Source organism: Dipodomys ordii, unplaced genomic scaffold (assembly GCF_000151885.1).
Source record: "Dipodomys ordii isolate 6190 unplaced genomic scaffold, Dord_2.0 Scaffold137, whole genome shotgun sequence".
NCBI lineage: Eukaryota > Metazoa > Chordata > Mammalia > Rodentia > Heteromyidae > Dipodomys > Dipodomys ordii.
In genome coordinates this window covers 1575720-1597596 of record NW_012267353.1, presented here as the reverse complement: position 1 = coordinate 1597596, position 21877 = coordinate 1575720, and the positions used below count along the sequence as shown (strand labels likewise).

Genomic DNA, 21877 nt, shown 5'->3' with positions numbered 1-21877 from the left:
TCCTCCTCTTCCTCCTCCTCTTCCTCCTCCTCTTCTTCCTCCTCTTCCTCCTCCTCTTCTTCCTCCTCTTCTTCTTCTTTTCTTCTCCTCCTTCTCCTCCTCCTCCTCCTCCTCCTCCTCCTCTTCTTCTTCTTCGCCTTCGCCTTCGCCTTCGCCTTCACCTTCGCCTTGAACTTAGGACCCGGGTACTGTCCTTGAGCTTTTTTCCTTAAGGCTAGTGTTGTACCATTTGAGTCAAAACTCCACTCCAGCTTTTGGTGATTAGCAATAAGAAGCTCACATTTTTCCTCCTTGGCTGGCTTTGAACTATAATCCTCGGATCTCAGTCTCCTGAGTAGCTAGGATTACAAGCGAGAGACACCAGAGCCCAATCTGAAAGTGGCTTCTTTGGGACACAATAGTCTCTTGGTTCACAGTTCAGCCTAGATGGATTAAGTTCATAACTACTGCATTTTTCACCTTTCTCAGCCTGTAAGTCATTTTCAGTCTATGATTACAGTAAGTCCATTCATAGATCTGACAAATGTTTGTGTGTTCTTAGCTTCTGTTATAATCAATGTGTTATTTAGTCTTTTCACAGTATTGTTTCCTTGGTTTTTTGTTTTTTTATTTTTCCTATATGATTTCTTATGAAGATATTTTTTCTTTTTCTAACTAGTATGAGGCTATGACTAATTGTAAAATTATTACCATTCCCACCTCTATTATTCTCTTTCTTTCTCCACCCCTGCTTGATTTTAGTTAAATACATATGTGTATACATTTGCATCTTACACTGCTATTTTATAATATCTCTGAACTCCAAGAACCTAAAAGATGAGGAAGGTTGTTTACATTTCTCCTTTTCTTCTTTTCCTTCCCTTCAAATCTGATCCTCTTTATTCAATTGTCATAAATTATAATATCTATAATTTATTCTAGAACCACAATCGCTGGGATTCAGAGTCAAAACTCATTAAATAAATTCAAATTATTATTACTCATTTTTGTCTTCATTTCTCTGTTTGATCCACTTTTTCCTCTAGTTGTTTTTTCAAGAAAGCTCATGCACATGAGTGTATGCACACTTTAAACTTTTTTTTTGCCCTTAACACGCTTCTCTTATAGCAAAATACAGAGAGAAAGCCTGAACTAACCAATTTGTTTTCTTTCTAAGGCAGAAGAGAAATGGAGTACTTGAATCCTTACAAAAACATACAGCCCTTTGAATTCTTTAGACTGAAGTACACACATGCTGTTGTGTGTGATTAGCTCAGTGATCATGATTTCTTCCCCGAGCTTTTGGCTGAGAAACACCTTATCTGTCTGTCATAGGCCACTGAAGCAAGGCATGGAAGGATCATATGGCACTGTGGCCCCCAGGGCCCCTGGCCTACAATCCATGCTGCTCCATTCATTCAAAGTCAGGCTGTCATCAGCACACCCCAGAGATTAGAAGACTGAAGGTTGCCCAGGACTGAATAAGGCTTCCCTGGGGACAGCCAGTGGCCTCCATCTCCACGCCCCCTTCCCCCTCCCCTACCCACCCTGGCCCTGCCACAGCCATTCTGTACTACTGGACTGCACTCACCTATGCACAACATAGAACAACCTGCAGGGCTACTGCAGGACCCAAAACCCATGTTAAACTGTCTTGAATCTGTTCAGAAGCCTTCCCTGAATTGTTTGGGTACAGAACTCTGCCTCTTCTCTTTTCTTTTGACATCCCTACACTTGAGAGTTCACACCATACACACACACACACACACACACACACACAGAAACACAGACACACATACCTGAGCATTCAAAGGTCACAATAAGAAACCACAGGCACTGTTGGTCTTACTGCCACACACAGCAAAATGCAGAGTCCTGAATGCCTCCCAGGATATTCAGAGGTGACAGGAGTGTGCCACTGTGACAGAGCCCAGGCTGAGCAGGTGGGTGTTTCCACTAGCACTGCTGCATTTTATCTAGTCTCCAAACCTACACGGCCAAGCTAGAAAGTCAGCAATGGCTCAGGAAACCTGAGTCTATCTACTGCTCATTAAAGGATGAACACAAACTTGAGCCACAACCGATGTGTGCCAAGAGGCCAAGGGCAATGAGTAAAGAATTCAGGCTTCTAGAATATGGCTTCTGAAAATTCCATCATTCCTAGACAGACCATGCATCAAAGGAGTGGCCTTAAAATGCCTAACATTTATAAATTGGAAAAATGAAACATTGGGGAGTCAGGGAAAGTATGTGATCCCAAACACCTTAGAGATCAAATTTTTGTCTGCAATCTCAGCATTCAGGAACTAGAAGCAGGAAGATCACAAGTTCAAAGCCAGCCTGGTCCATATGGGGAGGTCCAAGACAGTGTGGGCTACCTAGTAAGACCCTATTTCAAAAATAAATAAATAAGAAGGAAGTGGAGCTGTGGTTCAAGTGGTAGAGCACCAGCCTTGAGCAAAAAAAACAAAAACTAAAGGACGGCACCCAGGCCTTGAGCTCAAGCCCCAGTACTGACACAAACAAAAAACAAAAACAAAAAAAAACCAAACAGCTAGGAATCATGCCTCACATATATAATCTCAACTACTCAGGGGGTAGAAATCAGAAGGATGGGGCCCAGTAATTGTGAAGGTGGAAGGGAAGGGATGGTAGGGAAAATAAAAGAAGAGGCAACAATGCTCAATGGGAAATGTGCTCATTGCCTTGCTCGTGTAATTATAACCTCTTTGTATGGAATCTTTACAATAAAAAGTGCAAACAAACAAAAACAGAAGGATCATGCTATGAAGCCAAACCAAGCAAAACTGCAGTACAACTCCTGGTCTCAGCCAGCATCTCAGCATGTATCTGTGGATGGACTGTACAAAACCCAGTAGGGAGACATTGCTGCTATTCCCATGTGATGGGGTCTGAGGCCTCAAGAAATGAAGCCTAGAGTTTTACCCACGTAGGACCATAAGACCACAGAACCTAAGTTTTTGTTTGTTTGTTTATTGTGCTAGTCCTGGGGCCTCAACCAGAACCTGGGTGCTGTCCCTTAGCCTTTTTTCCTCAATGCTAGTGCTCTACCACTTGAACCACAGCTTCACTTCCAACTCTTTTGTTGTAATTAATTGGCGCTGAGTCTCACAGTCTTCCCTGCCCAGACTGACTTTGAGCTGCAATCTTCAGATCTCAGCCTCCTGATAGCAAGGATGGATTACAGGTATGAGCCACCAGCACCCATCTTGCATATGGAATTTTAAGTTACATTTGAGGAAGTTTCTCTTCTCTACTCCTGTGTTCTGAAAATAGATTATAGAAAGGTTAGATCTCTTGTAGAAATTTACAAAAACAACCAAAACTTAAGATGTATTTTTGATACCATGTCTTTAGTATAGAAAGGAATAAGTCTAATCCTTTAAATATCAGGGAAACTTCTTGGAGACAAAGGGAAAGCCATCTCAGACGATCCTAGTCTACCTTCTGTTGCTATTAGCACAAAATACTACAGACTTGGTGAATGATGAAGGAAAAAGGTTTATTTGGGCTCTTGGTCCAAGGCCAGTGGACTACATGTGGTACTAACCATCTTGTTACCAGTGTCCTGAGGCAGCGCATGGTGAGAGACAGAGATCATGAGAGACCTGGCCAAAATGACTGTTATTTTTTATTTATTTTTTTGGGGGGGGTCCAGTCGTGGGGCCTGAACTCTGGGCCTGGGCGCTGTCCCTCAGCTCTTCAGCTCAAGGCTAGCGCTCTTCCGCTTGAGCCACAGCGCCACTAACGGCTTTTTTCTTTTTTGCTTATGTGGTGCTGAGGAATCGAACCCAGGGCCTCAGGCATGCAAGGCAAGCATTCTACCACTGAGCCACCTTCCCAGCCCCTCAAAATGGCTTTTATAACAGGCCCACTCTGAGGATAACACGTAGATCCATTACTCTTGTGCATACAGTAATACACTCATGAAAAGAGAAATCTGGTCATCTCATAAGGCCACCAGGGCCCTGATATCCTCAGAAATACTTAAGACACTGCTACTTCTCAGAATGTACTTTGTTGACTGCATCTAAGAATGCCTTCAACAATGTACAGAGTTCTATAAATTGGACAAAATGAAGGAAAAGGAAAGAGAGGAAGGAAGGAAGGAAAGAGGGAGGGAGGAAGGGAGGGAGGGAGGGAAGAGAAAAAGGAAAAAGAGAGGAAAGGTGGAAAAGAAGGAAGCCAGATCCAGGTGCCAGAGGCTCACCCTTGTAATCATAGCTACTCAGGAGGCTGAGATCTAAGGATAGCAGTTCGAAGCCAGCCCAGGCAGAAAAGTCCCCATGAGATTGTTATCTCCAATTAACCACTCAAAACCTGGAAGTGGAGCTGTGGCTCAAGCCTTAAGAGTACTAGCCTTGAGCACAAAGAGGTTCACGGACAGCACCCAGGCCCTGAGTTCAAGCCACACAACTACCAAAAAACAAAAAAAAGAAGGAAGCCTGGTATGGGTGGCTCACACCTGTAATCCTAGCTACTTGGGAGGCTGCAATCTGAGGATCATGGTTCAAAGGCAGGCCAGGCAGGAAAATCCAGGAAACTCTTATCTCCAATTAACTACTAAGCCAGAAGTAGAGTTGTGGCTCAAGTGGTAGAGCACTAGACTTGAGCAGAAAAGCTCAAGGACAATGCCAGTCCCTGAGTTCAACCCCAAGTATCAACACATAAAAAAAAGGAAAAGAACAGAGAGAGAGAGAGAGAGAGAGACTAAGCTTCAGTTTCTTTATCTATAAAATGAATCTAGAACTATATCATAGTCCTTTTACAGGGATCAAATATCAAGCCTTATAAAGGATTTAACATAAGGCTTTATGTCTACTAAATACTGTTATCATCCAGGCAAAATAAAGACAAACACCAGACCAGCAAGGGAGAAGTAGTTTCATTTCTTCACAGAGCAGGAGGTGGGCATTTCAGAGCTGATGTGAGCAGACGGCTCAAGGTTTTGAGGGACGCATGCTTTTCTCAACTCACCACTCTGATATCATTAGGGTGCTAGCTCTGATCTTCACAACCTGGACAGAACCATCCACACACCAGGAACAAGACAGGGAGGTGGACAGGAGGGACCGACAGCACCCACTAGCCATCCTGTAGGGAGCACTCCCATTACCCTAGTCGCCAGGGAAGGCCACATATTGACTCAATTCTTTGTCAGGGGATGCTGCCAATGGAAGGGGTGTTGATGTTGGTCATTCCCAGCATTCTGGAAGCTACGGCACTATTTAGAAAGTGAATGAGAAGAAGAACATACTGTGCGCCATGTCCTTGTCCCCCCCAGACACATGAACACCTAGCAAGGATGATCTGTCCCAGAAAGGGGGCTCAGTCCAGGACCACCAACCACCCTGTGGCACAAGCTAGATAGAGAGATGACTCAGAGTGAGCTGAGCACTGTGTTGAAGCCCTACCGCCACTTCCCGGACTTCCTCATAAGGACCGCAGCCTGTTGGTATCTGCTTGATAACTCGGTCATCTCAAGTACTAAATTGATGGAAAGAAAAAGTAGGCTATGAAATAATCAGCAGCCCCTATTATAGCTCCATGACTCCTATTTGAAAAGAAACATTAAAAAAAAAAAAAACAAAAAGCAAAGCAGGTATGCCAATGGTCATTTTCCAGGCACTTTTCCTTCACAGTCCTGTTATTTCTCTTGTAAATCCAGAGGCCAAGTGCTGCACTCCACCTCTATCAGGACAAATAATCTCTCTCTCTCTCTGTCTCTCTCTCTGTCTCTGTCTCTCTGTCTCTCTGTCTCTCTCTCTGTCTCTCTCTCTGTCTCTCTCTCTCTCTCTCAGCTTGAACTCTGGGCCTAAGCACTGTCCCTGAGCTCTTCAGCTCAAGGCTAGCACTCTACCACTTTGAGTCACAGCGCCACTTCTGGTTTTCTGGTGATTAATTGCAGATAAGAATCTCATGGACTTTCCTGCTCGAGCTGGCTTTAAACCACAATCCTCAGATCTCAGCCTCCTGGGCAGCTAGGATTACAGGCGTGAGCCACTGGCGCCTGGCAACATTCTCATTTATATAGTGAAAAATACATTCCGAGGAGTTGCTGTCTTCTTTTAAAGGAACAACACTTGGGTTCTCCAAAACATACAGACATACTTTTTTCTACGTTCATGAACTTTAAAAGGGCAGGAGCAAGTCTCAGGTGCGGCCACCAGGTGGCAGTATCAATCAACAACAAAAGGCTGAAGCATCTAATGACGCCAAAAAATGTCAGGATTCTGGGGTGGCTATGAGAACACACTCCTAAGAAAGGATGTTGCAGTAACCCAGGAGCTGAGGCTTGGGAAGATGCAACCTGCTATCACATGTGGAACTAGCGACCCAAGAACTAGCCCTTCAATGACTTGTGCCCTGTTCTTCCAGCCATTATTGTTCGTCTGTTATTTTATTTTATTTGTTGGGGGCGGGGGGCGGGGGGAGGGCGTCAGTACTGGGGCTTGAACTCAAAGTTGGGTGCTGTCCTTAGATGTTCTTGCTCAATTCTGGCACTCTACCACTTGAGCCACAGCTCTACTAGTTTCTGATGGTTAATTGGAGATAGAGGCTAACTGAGTTTCTTGGCCAGGCTGGCCTCAAACTGTGATTCTCAGATCTCAGCCTCCAGCATAGCTAGAATTTCAGGCATGAGCCACCAGCATCCAACAGTCTGTTTTTATTTTTAATTTGATATTAAGGAGAATTTAAGCATTCATCAAAGTAGGAAAATAGTAAAAAATTAGTCCCTAAATACCCATCGGTCTATTTCAAAAATTAGCAACATTTTGTTATCTCCCATAATATATATGTATATATATTGTTTTCTTCCATACCATATTTTATGCCAAATACCCAAAGATACTGCCTTGCTATATTAGTGCAACATTGAAACCACCACAATTCATCAATTCAATTTGTAATTCAAAAAGTGTCTTTATTGTTCAATTGTGGTTAAAAAAAAAGTAGTGACAATTATATTGATCAAACCATGTTGTAAATATCACAATTAAGCCTCTTCATAGAATTTATTTATGTTATTAAAAAGTTTGTTTTTTAAGCCAGGCACTGGTGGCTCATGCCTGTAATCCTAATCAAGAGGCTGAAATCTGAAGATCTTGATTCAAAGGCAGTCTGGGCAGAAAAGTCCATGAGACTCCATCTCCAATTAACCAGCAAGAGGGCAGAATGGAGGCATGGCTTAAGTGGTAGCACACCACCAATGAACCAAGAAGCCAAGTGAGAGCTTGAAGGTCCATTGCCAATACACACACACACACACACACACACACACACACACACTTTTTCTAGGTTATCTCACCACCTGATGAATAAAAAGTAGTGAGTGAGCCACATGCTTACAAGTATTGGGAAATAAAGATTTTTTTAAAAAAGGTGACAATGCTTTTGTGCATAAATCATGTATACACTGTAAGAGTTTATTCATGTCATTATAGTTTTGTATTTCTATATATTTCATATGTTTCAACTATTGCATGTATAGACTATGTCATACCAGCTGGAACTGTGATATTTTCTAGATACTTGGGCCCATCTAAATACTTAAAATTTAAAAGCCATATATATAGCACTTTTTCCAAGACATGCTCACAGCTTTTAGGCCAGTACAGGGCAATTCCCAGTTATCAATTTTGTAACTCTAGAAAAAGGTAAGTTAGGTTAAGATGTGTGAAAATCTAGACCACCCAACACACACACTCTTCCCCCACTCCAAAAAAGATGAAAGGATTATGAGCCAGGTATTGCAGCTGAGGGGTCAGGATAGCCCTCCAAGGAGCAAATCTTACTGAATTCCTTAATGTAAAACCAAGGCAGTTATGCAAACAATGCATTTTCATGTGTCCATTACCACCAGAGATTGCTTTGTATTCAACAAAACACAAGACCACATCATAAATCCAACATAAGTTGCAAAGCTACATGATATGAGCTAGGCACTGGTGGCTCACACCTATAATCCTAGCTACTCAGGAGACTGAAATCTGGGGATGGAAAGCCCAAGCTAGTCTGGGTAGACAAACTGATGAGACACTTGTCTCCAATTAGCTAGCAAAAAGTTGGAAGTGGAGGTGTGGCTCAAGTCATACAGCACTAGCCTTGAGTGAAAAAGCTAAGGGACAGTACCCAGGCACTGAGTTCCAGCCCTAGTATCAGCACAAAACCAGAAACAAAACAAAGAACCCTACATGATGGGATAGAGTAAATGAAGGCTGCTCACTAGTCCCCGCTTATAAGAATGTTAAGTAGGCTTTGAACAAGGGCCTGGACTTCCTTCCTCAAGATGGAACACATTCATCTCTTCTATAAAAACAAGCAAAATAATTAAAGCATAAAAGCAAAGCTCGTCTGGGCTTTTTAGAAGCCCAAAATGAATCTAGAGTTTGGGTAATAAAATGCTCCATCTAAACATCTATCTGTGACTTGTCTCACCGGCTCAGGCTCCTCTAGGTATCGCTTACTGAAGAACATTTGTGTTTGGGCTTTGACATTTGTGTGTACTCTACCCCTTTTCCCCCCTTAGGATGAAAGCATTCTTGAAAACCAGAATGCATCAGGAAACAACTCGATAAGGAGTAGAGCTGTGCAAAGCAGGGAACAAGGAAACACCGAACAGGTAAGGTTGGGGGGGGGGGATGGTGAAGAGGTGGATGGTTACCATAGCAATGCTGTGGCAACTGCACCTGGCTGTGGAAGCGAAGTGTGATGTTCCAACAGCAGCAGGCAGAGGACTGAGTTAAATGGAGGTTTGAGTGCGTAAAGCAGAGTCAGGAAGAAATCATTTTGCCCAACTAAAGAGACTGTTTTTATACACTTGTCCTCAGAGTTCCCAGATGGGAAAGTCCATCCCAAGGGAAAATGCATTGGCTTAGAGGGGGCATGCACCAATAGATCCCGTTACACAGAAGCACGTGAATTCAGGAGATCCTAGCAGGCTAGATAACATATTGAGTCCCCTATCTCAAGAGAAGGGAGGGATGGAAGGAAAGAGAGAGGGGAAGGAGGAGAGGAAGGCGGGAGGAGAGAAGGGAGGAATGGAGGAATTGAGGGAAGAGAGGAGGGAGAGATGGGTGGCTACACAGAAAGCATCTATTTTCAGGTGTATGCTTCAAAAAGGAAGTAGGCTTTATCATGGTCCTAAAACTACAGCCATCATACCCTAGAGTCCTCTGGGCACCTTAGGCACTAGTCTGAGGAGCTCTGCTTTATTTCATTTATATATTGGATTCTGTCTGGACAGTATTTCATTTACGACATTCTTTCTACTGCAACTTTTTAAAAGAGTAATTATTCTTTTTTTTTTGGTCCGGTTGTGGGGCCTGAACTCTGGGCCTGGGCGCTGTCCCTCAGCTCTTCAGCTCAAGGCTAGCGCTCTACCACTTGAGCCACAGCGCCACTTCTGGCTTTTTTTTCTGCTTATGTGGTGCTGAGGAATCGAACCCAGGGCCTCATGCATGCAAGGCAAGCGCTCTACCACTGAGCCACCTTCCCAGCCCCAAAGAGTAATTATTCTTGTGGATCATCTGTGTGTGTGCTTGTCTGTGTGTGTGTGTGCGTGTGTGTGCGCTAGTACTGAGGCTTGAACCCTGGATGTAATCCCAATAGCTTTTTACTCAAGACTGGCGTTGTATGTACCACTTGAGCCACAGCTCTACTTGTGGCTTTTTTTTTTCTAGTTAGCTGGAGATGAGAGTCTCACAGACTTTTCCTCCTGGGCTGGCTTTGAGCTTTAAACCATGATCCTCAGATCTCAGCCTCCTGAGTAACTAGGATTACAGGTGTGTGCTACTGGCATCTAGCTTGTAGATCTTTTGTTTTGTTTTGTTTTTGCAGTGGTCTTTTTTTTTCATTTGTTTGCTTTTGGGCTGATTCTGGGGCTTGAACTCAGAGCCTGGGCGCTGTCCCTGAGCTTCTTGTACTCAAGGCTAATGATTGACCACTTGAGCCAGAGCTCCACTTGGTAGTTTACTAGAGATAAGAGTCTCATGGACTTTCCTGCTCGAGGGACTTCAAATCATAATCTTTGGTTCTCAGCTTCCTTAATAGCTCAGATTACAGGTGTGAGCCACTGGCCCCTGCTTGTGGATCATCTTTGAAGGGCTTTGCATGGTAGTTATCACTTCTAATGACAGCTACATAGGAGATATAGGTAGGAAGATTGTGGTCAGGTCCAAAGTCCATGAGGGCACAAAGCATAAGACACTATCTGAAAAATAAACAACCAAAAAGGCATGAGGCATGGCTCAAGGGGTAAGTGCTTGCTTTGCCTAGAAAGCACAAGGTTCTAGTTCAAAACCCCATACTGCCAAAAAGAAAATAGATGGTCCTTTAGAAAAACTAATTTTGATTTTTTTTTACCTTTTTATTGTTCTTGCCTATTTTCTTGTGATAAGACAATAACTCTTTAAAAGTAGAACCTTTTATGCCTGGGGCTGGTGGCACATGCCTGTAATCCTAGCTATCAGGAGGCTAGATCTGAGGACCACGGTCCAAAGCCAGCCTAAGCAGGATAGTCTGTGAGACTCTGATCTGCATAAACTACTCAGAAAAAGCCAGGCATAGCTCTGTAGCTAGTCTTGAGCCAAAGAAGCTCAAGAACAGCACCCAGGCCCTGAGTTCAAGCTCCAGGATCAGCACAATAAAAAAAAAAAAAGGATGGCTGAAAGCATCACTCAAAGTACTGTGCCTGCCCAACACGCATGAGGCCCCATTTTCAAATCCTAGCACTGTCTATAGAAAAGAATCAATAGAACCTATTTCTGTCCACATTAAAAAATGGCATGCAGATGTTTATTGCAGTTTTATCTGTTTCATAATTGCCAAATCTTAGAAACAACCCAAGTGTTCTTCAGTAGGTCAATGCATAAATAAATGATGATCTGGACAGACAATGCAATATTTTAAAATAAATTTCCAAAACAGCAAACAATCAGGCCATGAGAATGACAAGAGGAATCTTCCATCCATACTCTTGAACAAAAGAAGCTAACCTGAAGTAGTACTATGCCCTTCCCCATGTATAACATTCTAGAAAAGTCAGATCTAAGGCAGTGAAACCATCAGTGGTATCAGCTAGGTGCTTGTAGCTCATAACTGTAATGCTAGTTACTCAGAGGCTGAGAACTGAGATTAGCAGTTCAAAACTAGCCTGCATAGGAAAGTCCATGAGACTCTTATCTCCAACCAACTACCAAAAAGCTAGAAGCAAAGCTGTGGCTCAAGTGGTAGAGTACTAGCCTTGGCCAGAAAAGCTGAGGGACTGTACTCAGGCCCTGAGTTCAAGCTTTACAACCACTAGACACATGCAAAAGGATGAATATTTAATTAATTTTATTACTAAATTTTATTTAATTACTAAATACTAACATTTAATTATAAAATACTATACTATTTAGTATTACCAAGTCTTTGCTAAACTTTCAGTATTGGTATTAACTTCATGTAGTACTGGTCTAAATACAAAGTTGGTGTTGAATAATTATAGTAGAGACAGGAGCAAAAAGCAGAAATAGGAGCCTGTTCTCTTTAACAAAAATAAAAGGAGGAAATGCCAATAGTTCCTCTGGGAGACAAGGGAAAAATAAGTGTGATCTTTAATTTCTTGTGATGAGAAGGGAAAATGTGTGATAGATAATAGGAAGCCATCTTCTTGCATAATAACATAAAATGTCCTATTGAAATTTCTGGGCAAGTATTCTGAACAAAGGAGAGGAGGTCTATAATACCCAGAATTCTCATTATTCTCTGCTCCAATGTCTGGTCTCCAGGGGGAAGAAGCGCAGGTTACCATAGAACAGGATGCCCTAAGAAATAAAGAAGACACAGAGGAGGACCAAGATGTAATTCCAAAAGGGTACAACTTTTCTACTAGCGAAATAACCATATTTGCCTCCAATCTATTCCCCAGGCTTCATTCTTTGTTCTACCAGCTATTTTTAACATTTCTTATGGTTCATTAGATATTGTCACCTCCCAATGCCACTTGCAGAAATATTAATGGAGTTCTAGAATGATCAATGTGGTTAATTCAAACTGTTTGATGTCTGAGGAAACCAGTGTCTAGATTTAAATTTCCCCAGGACAGTCTCCTCATTAAAGGTGTAAATTACTAACTAATTGCTCCTGTCTATATAAGAGTAGTTCATTCATCTTCTCAATGTCAATCAATAGCGATTGATTTCTTCAAACCCAATCCACTTTAAATTTCATAGAACTGTTGCTATTCTTACCTTGTTGCTTCTTGAAGTTATCTAAGACGTTACAACCTCATAAGGTAGGAGAGGAAAGGCAAGATTTTTATTCACTTTATTTTGGGACCAGGAAGAGGAAGCTAGAAGTGACCTAATCAAGATCAGACAGCTAGAGAGAAACTGAGCCAGTTTGGAATTCCAGCCTTTTATTCTTACTTGTAGTTTTATCATAACACTAAAGATTTGTCCATTTAATAAATTCTCTTTTGTGTTTGTTTTTTGCTAGTCCTAGTGCTTGATCTCAGGGCCTGGGCACTATCCCTGAGCTTCTTTTGCTCAAGGATAGCACTCTAGGGCTGGGAAGGTGGCTCAGTCATAGAGCGCTTGCCTTGCATGCTCGAGGCCCTGGGTTCAATTCCTCAGCACCACATAAGCAAAAAGAAAAAAGCCGGAAGCAGTGCTGTGGCTCAAGTGGTAGGGCGCTAGCCTTGAGCTGAAGAGCTGAGGGACAGCGCCCAGGCCCAGAGTTCAGGCCCCACGACCGGACCCCCCCCCCAAAAAAAAGGATAGTGCTCTACCACTTGAGCCATAGTGCCACTTCCAGCGTTCTCTGTTTATGTGGTACTGAATTGAACCCAAGGTTTCATATATACTAGGCAAGCACTACTATACCACTAAGCCACATTCCCAGCCCAATTTAATACTTAAATTTGATTTAATTCCCACCTCTCACAGGAACTTTATTTGTGTATAACAGAAGATACCTCTTTTGCTGGACATAGGTAGCTAACATCTTTAATCTTAGCTACTCAGGATCAAGGTTCAAAACCAGTCCAGGAAGAAAAGACTGAAACTCCTTAAGCAGTAAAATGCCCAAAGTGGAGGTGTGGCTCAAGTGGTAGAGTGCCAGCTTTGAGTGGAAAAAGCTAAGGGACCACACCCAGGCCCTGAGTTCAAGCTCACTTCATTTTACACTGACCCAGAGAGGGCTGAGACAATACACACACACACAAACACACACACACACACACACACACACACACTTTTTTTTAGTGCTGGTCCTAGCTACAGTCCCTGAACTTTTTGCTCAAAGCTAACATTCTACTATTTGAGCCAAACCTCTACTTCCAGGTCTTCTGTTGTTTAATTGGAGCTGGAAACAACCTCTTGATGTCCTCAGGTTTCATGAATGTTAATGGCACTGAAATGGACCCAGTGGGTTGGGAATTGTCCACCCTAGATCACCAATGGCCACAGTGCCTAATTCCCAGCTAATTCCCTTTATAAAGTCAGATAGCTGTAATGTACTACACACAGTTAAGAGATCGGATAAAGCCACCCCACCCTGGATGGATATTCCTATTACATGACATAGCTACAACTTTCTTTTTTTCCTTTCTTTCTTTTTTTTTTGGGGGGGGGGTGTCCAGTTGTGGGGCCTGAACTCTGGGCCTGGGCGCTGTCCCTCAGCTCTTCAGCTCAAGGCTAGCGCTCTACCACTTGAGCCACAGCACTGCTTCCGGCTTTTTTCTTGTTGCTTATGTGGTGCTGAGGAATCGAACCCAAGGCCTCATGCATGCAAGGCAAGCGCTCTACCACTGAGCCACCTTCCCAGCCCTTTTTCCTTTATTTCTTTCCTTCTTTCTTTCTTTTTTCTTTCTTCCTTCCATCCTTTCTTTTTCCTATTTCTTCTTTCCTTCCTTCTTTCTTCTTTCTTTCTTTCTTCCTTCCTTCCTTCCTTTCTTTCTTTTTTCCTTTCTTTCTTTTTTCCTTTCTTTCTTTCTTTTCTCCTTTCTTTCTTTCCTTCTTTCTTCCTTTCTTTCTTCTTCTTTCTTTCTTTGTGTTGGTCGTGGCTCAGGCCTAAACTCAGGGCCAGACACTGTCCCTTAGCTTTTTCTACTCATGGATATGCTCTACAACTTGAGCCACAGCTCCACTTGCAGCTTTTTTGGTGGTTTATTGAAGATAAAGGTCTCATGGACTTTTCTGCCCTAAATAGCTTCAAACTAAGATCTCCAGATCTCAGCCTCCTTAAGTAGTCAGGATTATAAGATTGAACCACAGGCACCTGGCTTGTGCTACATTTTTTAAACCCTAGATCTGCAACTAAGGCTAATGAATTATTAGTTTTTCCTAAAGGAGACCAGGAAACTTGGTCTTCCTCTAAATTACAGTTCTGTGAGCAGCTTAGTGACAAGCTAAACATGTGGTACTAGATTCCATCCTTTGAAAGCACTTGAGAATTATGCATCCTTTAGTATAAACAGTTTCTGTTGCTCTTCCTTTTTTTCTTCCTCATAACTAATCTGTTTTTATTTGTATTGGCATATATTAATCACACAAAGAGCGTTCACTGTGATTTGTCTGTGATTACATATAGACTTTGAACAAATTCATATATGTATTCACCCAGTATTCTAGAGCAGCATTTTGATTATTGGCACATTACCACACACATACAGGACAATGCTAATGGTGTCTGTCACTGTGTGCATGAGAGACACCTTGATGCTTTTATCTAGAAGTTTCTGCTTGGCTGTCCATCTTTCTGCTCTGTTCGTAGGAGCACACTTCCAGCATCTCTCTAATCTCTTGCATTATTCATGGTTAACCAATCAACAGCTGCTATTGGTCAATGAGATGAGTTTTCCCATTTCTGTTTCGTAGCACATAGCTTTGTGAATGTGCTTGTCATGTGCTTCATTGTTTTATATGACCTAACCAAGCCTTTGCACGGCAGTTTATGTCATGTTTCCAATGTTTACTTCTGCCTTCTTTTTTGCTTTTATGTTTCAGGTATTTGGAAAAGAAGTATGCTACAGTTTGTGATTTTTGTAGGAAACATAAAACCATTCTTCGTTACATCATCTGGGGAACTTTATTAACTGGTAAATACCAATAGACAATGAAAATAACTATTATCTTTTAGGGGGGCCTTCCCAAGTATTAGGTTTTTAGGGGGGTGGAGAAGAAGCCTTCCATTTCTCCCTGGACTTCACTGAGTCTTCCAAAGAAATAAATGAAGAGATCCCTGCAGGGGAAATCTACACAAGGTGCTTCCCTGCCTCATTTAGGAAGCCAAAAGATTTTTTTTGAGGCACCAATTGCCTTGGTCCATTCTTGCTGCTGGAACAGATGAGATAATTTATAAAGAATAACTTCTGGCCAGACACAGGTGGCTCATACCTGTAATCCTTGCCACTCAGAAAGCTGAGATCTGAGGATCACAGTTCAAAGCCAGCTGGAGACAGACATGTCCATGTGCTTCTTATATCCAAATGCCCAGCAAAAAGCTGGAGGTAGAAGTGTGGCTCAAGTGGTAGAGCACCAGCCTTGAGTTGAAAAGCCAAACATGAGTCCAGTACCAGCATGAAACAATAATAGTAGTAATAGTAATAATTTCTGAGGCTGAGGGTCCAGTGTCAAGATGTCACCATTGAAAAGGGCCATATCATTACATCAAACATGAAGCAGAGATCACAACATGAGCTAGGCAGAGGCTAGATTGGAATCTCTTTTTTCTCTCTCTGTCTTTTTTTTTTTTTTTTTGGTGCCAGTCCTGGGGCTTGACCTCCGGGCCTGGGTACTGTCCCTGAGGCTCTTTTGCTCAAGGCCAGCACTCTACTGTTTGAGCCACAGCACCACTTCTAACATATGATTTGAATATTAAGTTCCCAGCACATGAACTTTTTGAGGGACACATTCAATCCATAGCACCTACCATATTTTTGCGATCGGGATATTTTAAGAGTGCCTTGGTTAATGCACACACAGAAAACTTGAGTAACTGAACAGACATGGTGATAATAGCAAAGGCAAAACCCTAATTATAAAGAGTAATATATGAGCATCAGTGTAGGCCATTTGACCAACTCCTCTTGACTAAAGGCAAGGCAAGAATGCCTTCGGTGTTTGTTCCCTCCAAAGCAAAGGGCTCCACAACCCACTATAATGAACATTCTGTCTATAGCCAGGAGTGGTTGTGCATGCCTATAATCCCAGATACTCAGAAGGTAAAGATAGAAGGATCTAGAGTTCAAGTCAAACCCTGGTAAAAAAAAAAAATAGCAAGATCCTGTCTCAAAAATAATAACAAAAAGGCCAGGGATGTAGTTTAGGTGCTAAGGTACTAGTCTAGCAAGGACAAGGCCCTAGATTCAGTCCCCAGTAGGGGAAACAAAAATTCTGTCTATGAAATGGAAACTCTCACCTAAGCCCACTGGCACCAGTCAAAGACATCTAGATCCTGTTCTAGATCTCCTTCTTAGACAGCTGTACCAGGCCAAAAAGTATTTTAGTCTCATCATTATATTGTGCATACTGCCAAAATTATGCAACTAGGGTGGCCTACTATTTAATTTAAAGACATGCTCCAGTAGCTCACACCTGTAATCCTAATTATTAAGGAGGATGAGATTTTAGGATCAAGGTTCAAAGCCAGCTTCAGCAGGAAATTCTGTAAGACTCTTATCTCCAATTAATCACCAAAGCCATCAGTAAAGCTGTAGCTCAAGTGGTAGAGTGCCAGTCTTGAGTGAAAAAGCTAAGGGAGAGTGCCCAGACCCCTGAGTTTAAGGCACATACACATATAAAAAGTAGCCACTGTATATAAGCCAACAGACAAGGCTAAGTTCCAATAGGACTTTATTGGTAGGGTACAAGTACAAGTTGGTGAGTACAGTCGTATATACCACCTATGCAAACAAGAGTCAGGCCAGACTTAAGTTGCAGACTCTGGGCCTGGTTGCTGTCCCTCAGCTCTTCAGCTCAAGGCTCTACCACTTGAGCCACAGCGCCACTTCTGGCTTTTTCTGCTTATGTGGTGCTGAGGAATTGAACCCAGGACCTCATGCATACAAAGCAAGCACTTTACCACTGAGCCACCTTCCCAGCCCAAGTTGCAGACCCTTGTGTGCTGATCTTTCAGAGTAGGAAACCTTAGTCACAGCTTAAAATCTACACTTCAATAGCAGCCATCATAGCCAGGCTGTCTTCCTCTGAGATTCTGCAGTGCATAGAGAATGTTGTAGGTCTATTTTACTATTTGAGCTTCGGCCAAATCTGAGCTGCCGGAAAACCCATACCTCTTGCCAGCAGTTGCCTCGATCCCTGGCCTTTCTCCTTACCATGGTTCACCTATAGAGTTGGAAAAAAGAGGAATTAAAACAAAATGTTAGCACTGAGCTTCTCAGTGATAAAGCTTTAGGATTCAAGAACTCAAAAGTTCTATTTTTTAAAAAAAATCCAGCAATCTTTCCCCCTTACATACGTGGTGAGAATGTAGAAATTTGATTGAAGCAGAGAAGGAGAGGGAAAATAAACAAAACCTTGCCCAGAGCAGCCAGTACCCATATGGAAGCATTCAATGGATTCTTGGTTACACCTCTCCTTGACTGAGCCAGATTGAGTCAGCTGGCTTCCATGATACCTATCACATATTTGCTTTGCCTCCTGGACAGGTTTCCTGGCTCTGGTGATCACAGCCTGCGTGCTGAACTTTCACAGAGCCCTTCCTCTTTTTGTGATCACTGTAGCTGTCATCTTCTTTGTTGTCTGGGATCACCTGATGGCCAGATATGAGCATCGAATTGATGAGCTCCTGTCTCCAGGCAGAAGACTGCTGGACAGCCACTGGTTCTGGCTGAAGTGGTAAAGGCATTTGATTCTCTTCTTGCAATTGATGAAAGTCTTTTCCAACACTGTTCTAAGGGTGTTGCCTTATTTATGAGATTTCAGAGCTAGGAACAAGGTTGGGAGCAATCCATTGTAATACTTTCATTTTACAAACAGAAAATCAAGACCTAGATGAGGTGATGACTCACTTGAAATATGTTCTAACTGCCTTAATTCAAATGCTACGGAAAGACAAAATGTTATCCAAAAACACCAATACACATCTATGTGCTATATCATTGAGATACCGTCATCCCTGTGTGTGGTGAAGCAGTTAAGATTATAAAATAGTGTCAGAGGCTGGGTGCTGATGGGTCATGCTGGAATCCTAGCTACTCAAGAGGCTGAGATCTGGGATTACAATTTGACGCCAGCTCAGGCAGGAAAGTCTGTGAGACTCTTATCATTAACTAATCTCCAAAAAGCCGAAAGGAGAGCTGTGACTCACGTGATGGAGTGCTAGTTTTGAGTGAAAAAGCTCAGGAGCAGCACCCAAACCCTGAGTTCAAGACCTTGGACCAAGCAACCCCCCTCCCAAAAAACAGTGTCAGTAGAATGTCATCATGATCAATCAATCGTGTCTTAGCTGTCACAGGACAGGGAATGGGCAGCACAAATGCCATCCAATCTCAGCGCTTAGTTAAAGGATTGGTTTGTAAGTACAGAACAATGGAGATTGCTGACATGCCTGCCAAGAGATTTCATTTTACAAAATAGGGATCATACAGTATATTAAATCTCAGGGTTTGTCTGTTGTTATTGGGGGGGGTTGTGTGTGTGTGTGTGTGTGTGTGTGTGTGTGTGTGTGTGTGTGTGTTGGGCTTGAACTCAGGGCCTAGGCACTCTCCCTGAGCTTTTATACTCAAGGCTAGCATTCTGCCACTTGAGGTATAGCTCTACTTCTTTTTTTTTTTCCAGTGGTTAATTGGAGGTAAGAGTTTCACAGAGTTTCCCACCTAGGCTAGCTTTGAACCACAATCCTCAAAATTCAGCCTCCTGTATAGCCAGGATTACAGGCATGAGCCAACAGCACCAGGCACATTCTACATAATGGATCATTATTTTTTTGTTGTTGTTGGTCGTGGGACTTGAACTCTGGGCCTGAGCACTGTCCCTGCACTCTTCAGCTCAAGGCAAGTGCTCTACCACTTGAGCCAGAGTGCCACTTCCTTGGATCATTATTTTATTTACTTTTTTTTTTTGCTGTTTTAAATGTTGTGACAAACTTGGTCATTGATTCTTGATAAATTTAGGTCAACTGGCATCTCATTGGTGGTTAGTGAACCCAGTCATTTTTCAGTTAGGCTGTCAGGTCTCCTTACTTCTTTCAATGCCTTTTACTTATTAAAGAGTAGAGATTTAGAAAAAGAAAGAAATGGTATTAGGTATTATCTTAATAGTGAGGACCACTAGTTCTTGACTTTTTATAGAGACAACATACTAAAATTGGCCCATAGATAGTGATCAAATATGACTTAATTTTTTTCCATCCATTTTTATATTTCATTCAGTAGGTGCTATTTATTCTGTACTTAGTAGAAAAATGCCAAAATCCTTGACCTTTCTTCTCATTCTTAGGTAATGGTCACTGTGTGTGTGTGTGTGTGTGTGTGTGTGTGTGTCCATGCGCACATGCATGCACCAGTCCTGGGGCTTGAACTCAGGGTTTGGGCACTGTTTCTGACCTTTTGTGCTCAAGTCTAATGTTCTACCACTTGAGCCACAGCTCTACTTCCAAGTTTTTAGTAGTTAATTGGAGATGAGTCTCACAGACTTTCCTTCCTGGGCTGGCTTCAAATTGCAAACCTCAGATCTCAGCTTCCTTGGTAGCTTGGGTTATAAGCATCAGCCAACACACCTGGCCACAGACATTTTTTTTTGCTGGTTGTGGGGCCTGAACTCTGGGGCTGGGCACTGTCCCTCAGCTCTTCACCTCAAGGCTAGCACTCTGCCACTTAAGCCACAGCGCCACTTCCAGCTTTTTCTGCTTATGTGGTGCTGAGGAATCAAACCCAGGGCCTCATGCATACAAGTCAAGCACTCTACCACTGAGCCACCTTCCTAGCCCCAGACATATTTTTTTAACTTTCTTTTTTTTATTGTAAAAATACCATACAGAGGGGTTACAATTACATGGGCAAGATAATGAGTACATTTCTTATCAAGCATTGTTGCCTCCTCCTTTGTTTCCCCTTCCCATCCCTTCCCATCTCCCCCCCCCCAGACATATTTTTAATAACAAGATGTCCCATTCCTTCAAGTATGAAAAGTATAAGCCTGACTACATGTCCCATCCTTCCTCCCAGCTTTGGATTCCCCTTCTCCTTATTCCCTCTTACCTCCTTTTCTTCTACGTCAAAGCCCATAGGGAGCTCAGGGCCAGGACAGTGCTGGTTCAGGGAAGTAACTGTGTGCTGTGGACATGAGGCTGGCCCCTTCCAGAGGAACTGTTTAAGCAGGCTGTCCCCTACAAGTCCTCAGTCCCACTGACTGCCAAAGGTGTGTCCCTTAGCCTGTCTCTTTGCAATATCTTCTCTCTTCAGGTGGCCATACCTGGTTAAGTCCCAGGACCTGTGGTCTCTGTGGAGTCTTACATTGCATCTACCTGAAGGCACATTCCCTGCTGCTCCTCCCCCAGCCCAAGGGCCTTTCTGATTCATGCTGATTCACAGCATGAATCAGCCTTGCCGACCTACCAGACTCCTCAGGCAAGGCAGACCTCAAATTCAAGTTTACCTCTGTTGGGACCCTCCAACTGCGGAGAGCATATTGCAGATTCTCCCATAAAGGGAAGAAGACAACACCTCACCCATCCCCAAACCAGATAAAGCATCCCAGTACACAGCCAAGTGCTGATGGCTCATACCTGTAGTCCTATCTACTCAGCTGAGATCTGAGGATTGCCATTCCAAGTAGAAAAGCCCATGAGACTCGTCTCTAATTAGCTGGAAGTAGAGGTATGGCTCAAGTGATAGAGTGTGAGCCTTCAGCAAAAAAGTCAAGTAACATCTCAAGCCCTGGAACACCAACACCAACAAAAAGAGTCAGAATAACACATTGGACACAGTAGTGCTCTCTTATAATCCCAGGATTCAGGAAGCTGAGGCAGGAGAATCCCAAGTTCAATTCAAGCATAGGCTATACAGCAAGATCCTGTCTCTAGAAGAAGAGAGGGAGGCAGGGAGAGAGGAAAGGAGGTCAGACAGTCAGGAGGAATTCTAGTAGGTCACTCAAAGAAATCACCAGGCCTCCCACTCCAAAACGCTTTCTCCTCTCTGACCCCTTTATAGAACTTGGTACTTATAAAGGGCCTGAGTTGTAGAATGTGAGGGGCACATATGGGTTTTTTAAAAATCTATTTGTCATTGTTTGTTTTTTCAATCAAAAGGCCAGGCAGAGGGAATCAGCCAGGGTGTGTTGATTTCACTAGCAGTTTTGTGTTTGCCAGTTTAAGCCTCATTAAAGGCTCAAGTTAGCACAATCAGTGATGCTATACCTCCCTTCTGTTCTCTTAGGGTGATCTGGAGCTTACTGATCCTAGGGGTTATCTTCTGGCTGATTCTGGACACTGCCAAATTGGGTAAACAGCAGCTGGTGTCCTTTGGTGGCCTCATCACGTACATTATCCTGCTATTTCTGTTTTCTAAGCACCCAACCAGAGTAAGTATGGAATTAACTGTTTTTGGAGGGTGTTTGTTGTTGTTGTTGTTATGTGTTTTCTGTTTGTTTTGTGTTTGTATCCTTCTCTACTCAGATGAAGGCAGTTCAAAATAGTGAAAAGATTTACCTCTTCCAGGTACTTCTTATGATGAGGTGGTGATTTAAAGGAACCAGGGTATCCGTCTTTTAGAATGCTACCTCCGGAAGTACTACCTATTTGCATCTCAAGTTCTCTTTCCAGTAAGCTCCAGTTCTACAAGCAGGGGACTTGTTTTGCCTGTCAAATCCAGCTTCTACTAATGCACCTCTGTCCCCCATCACAAGCAGGAGAAAACCTACTCACTCAT

At 42.8% G+C, this 21877-nt stretch overlaps 1 protein-coding gene across 1 annotated transcript in view; it reads left to right on the top strand.

The window, feature by feature from the left end:
- The window catches only part of Slc28a3 (solute carrier family 28 (concentrative nucleoside transporter), member 3), a 116801-nt gene that overhangs the window by 70347 nt on the left and 24577 nt on the right, over window positions 1–21877 (top strand). The window contains 5 exon segments of the mRNA XM_013031058.1: window positions 8531–8623; window positions 11775–11860; window positions 14994–15085; window positions 17657–17846; window positions 21386–21530. Of these exon segments, the coding sequence (XP_012886512.1) occupies window positions 8531–8623; window positions 11775–11860; window positions 14994–15085; window positions 17657–17846; window positions 21386–21530 (606 nt within the window).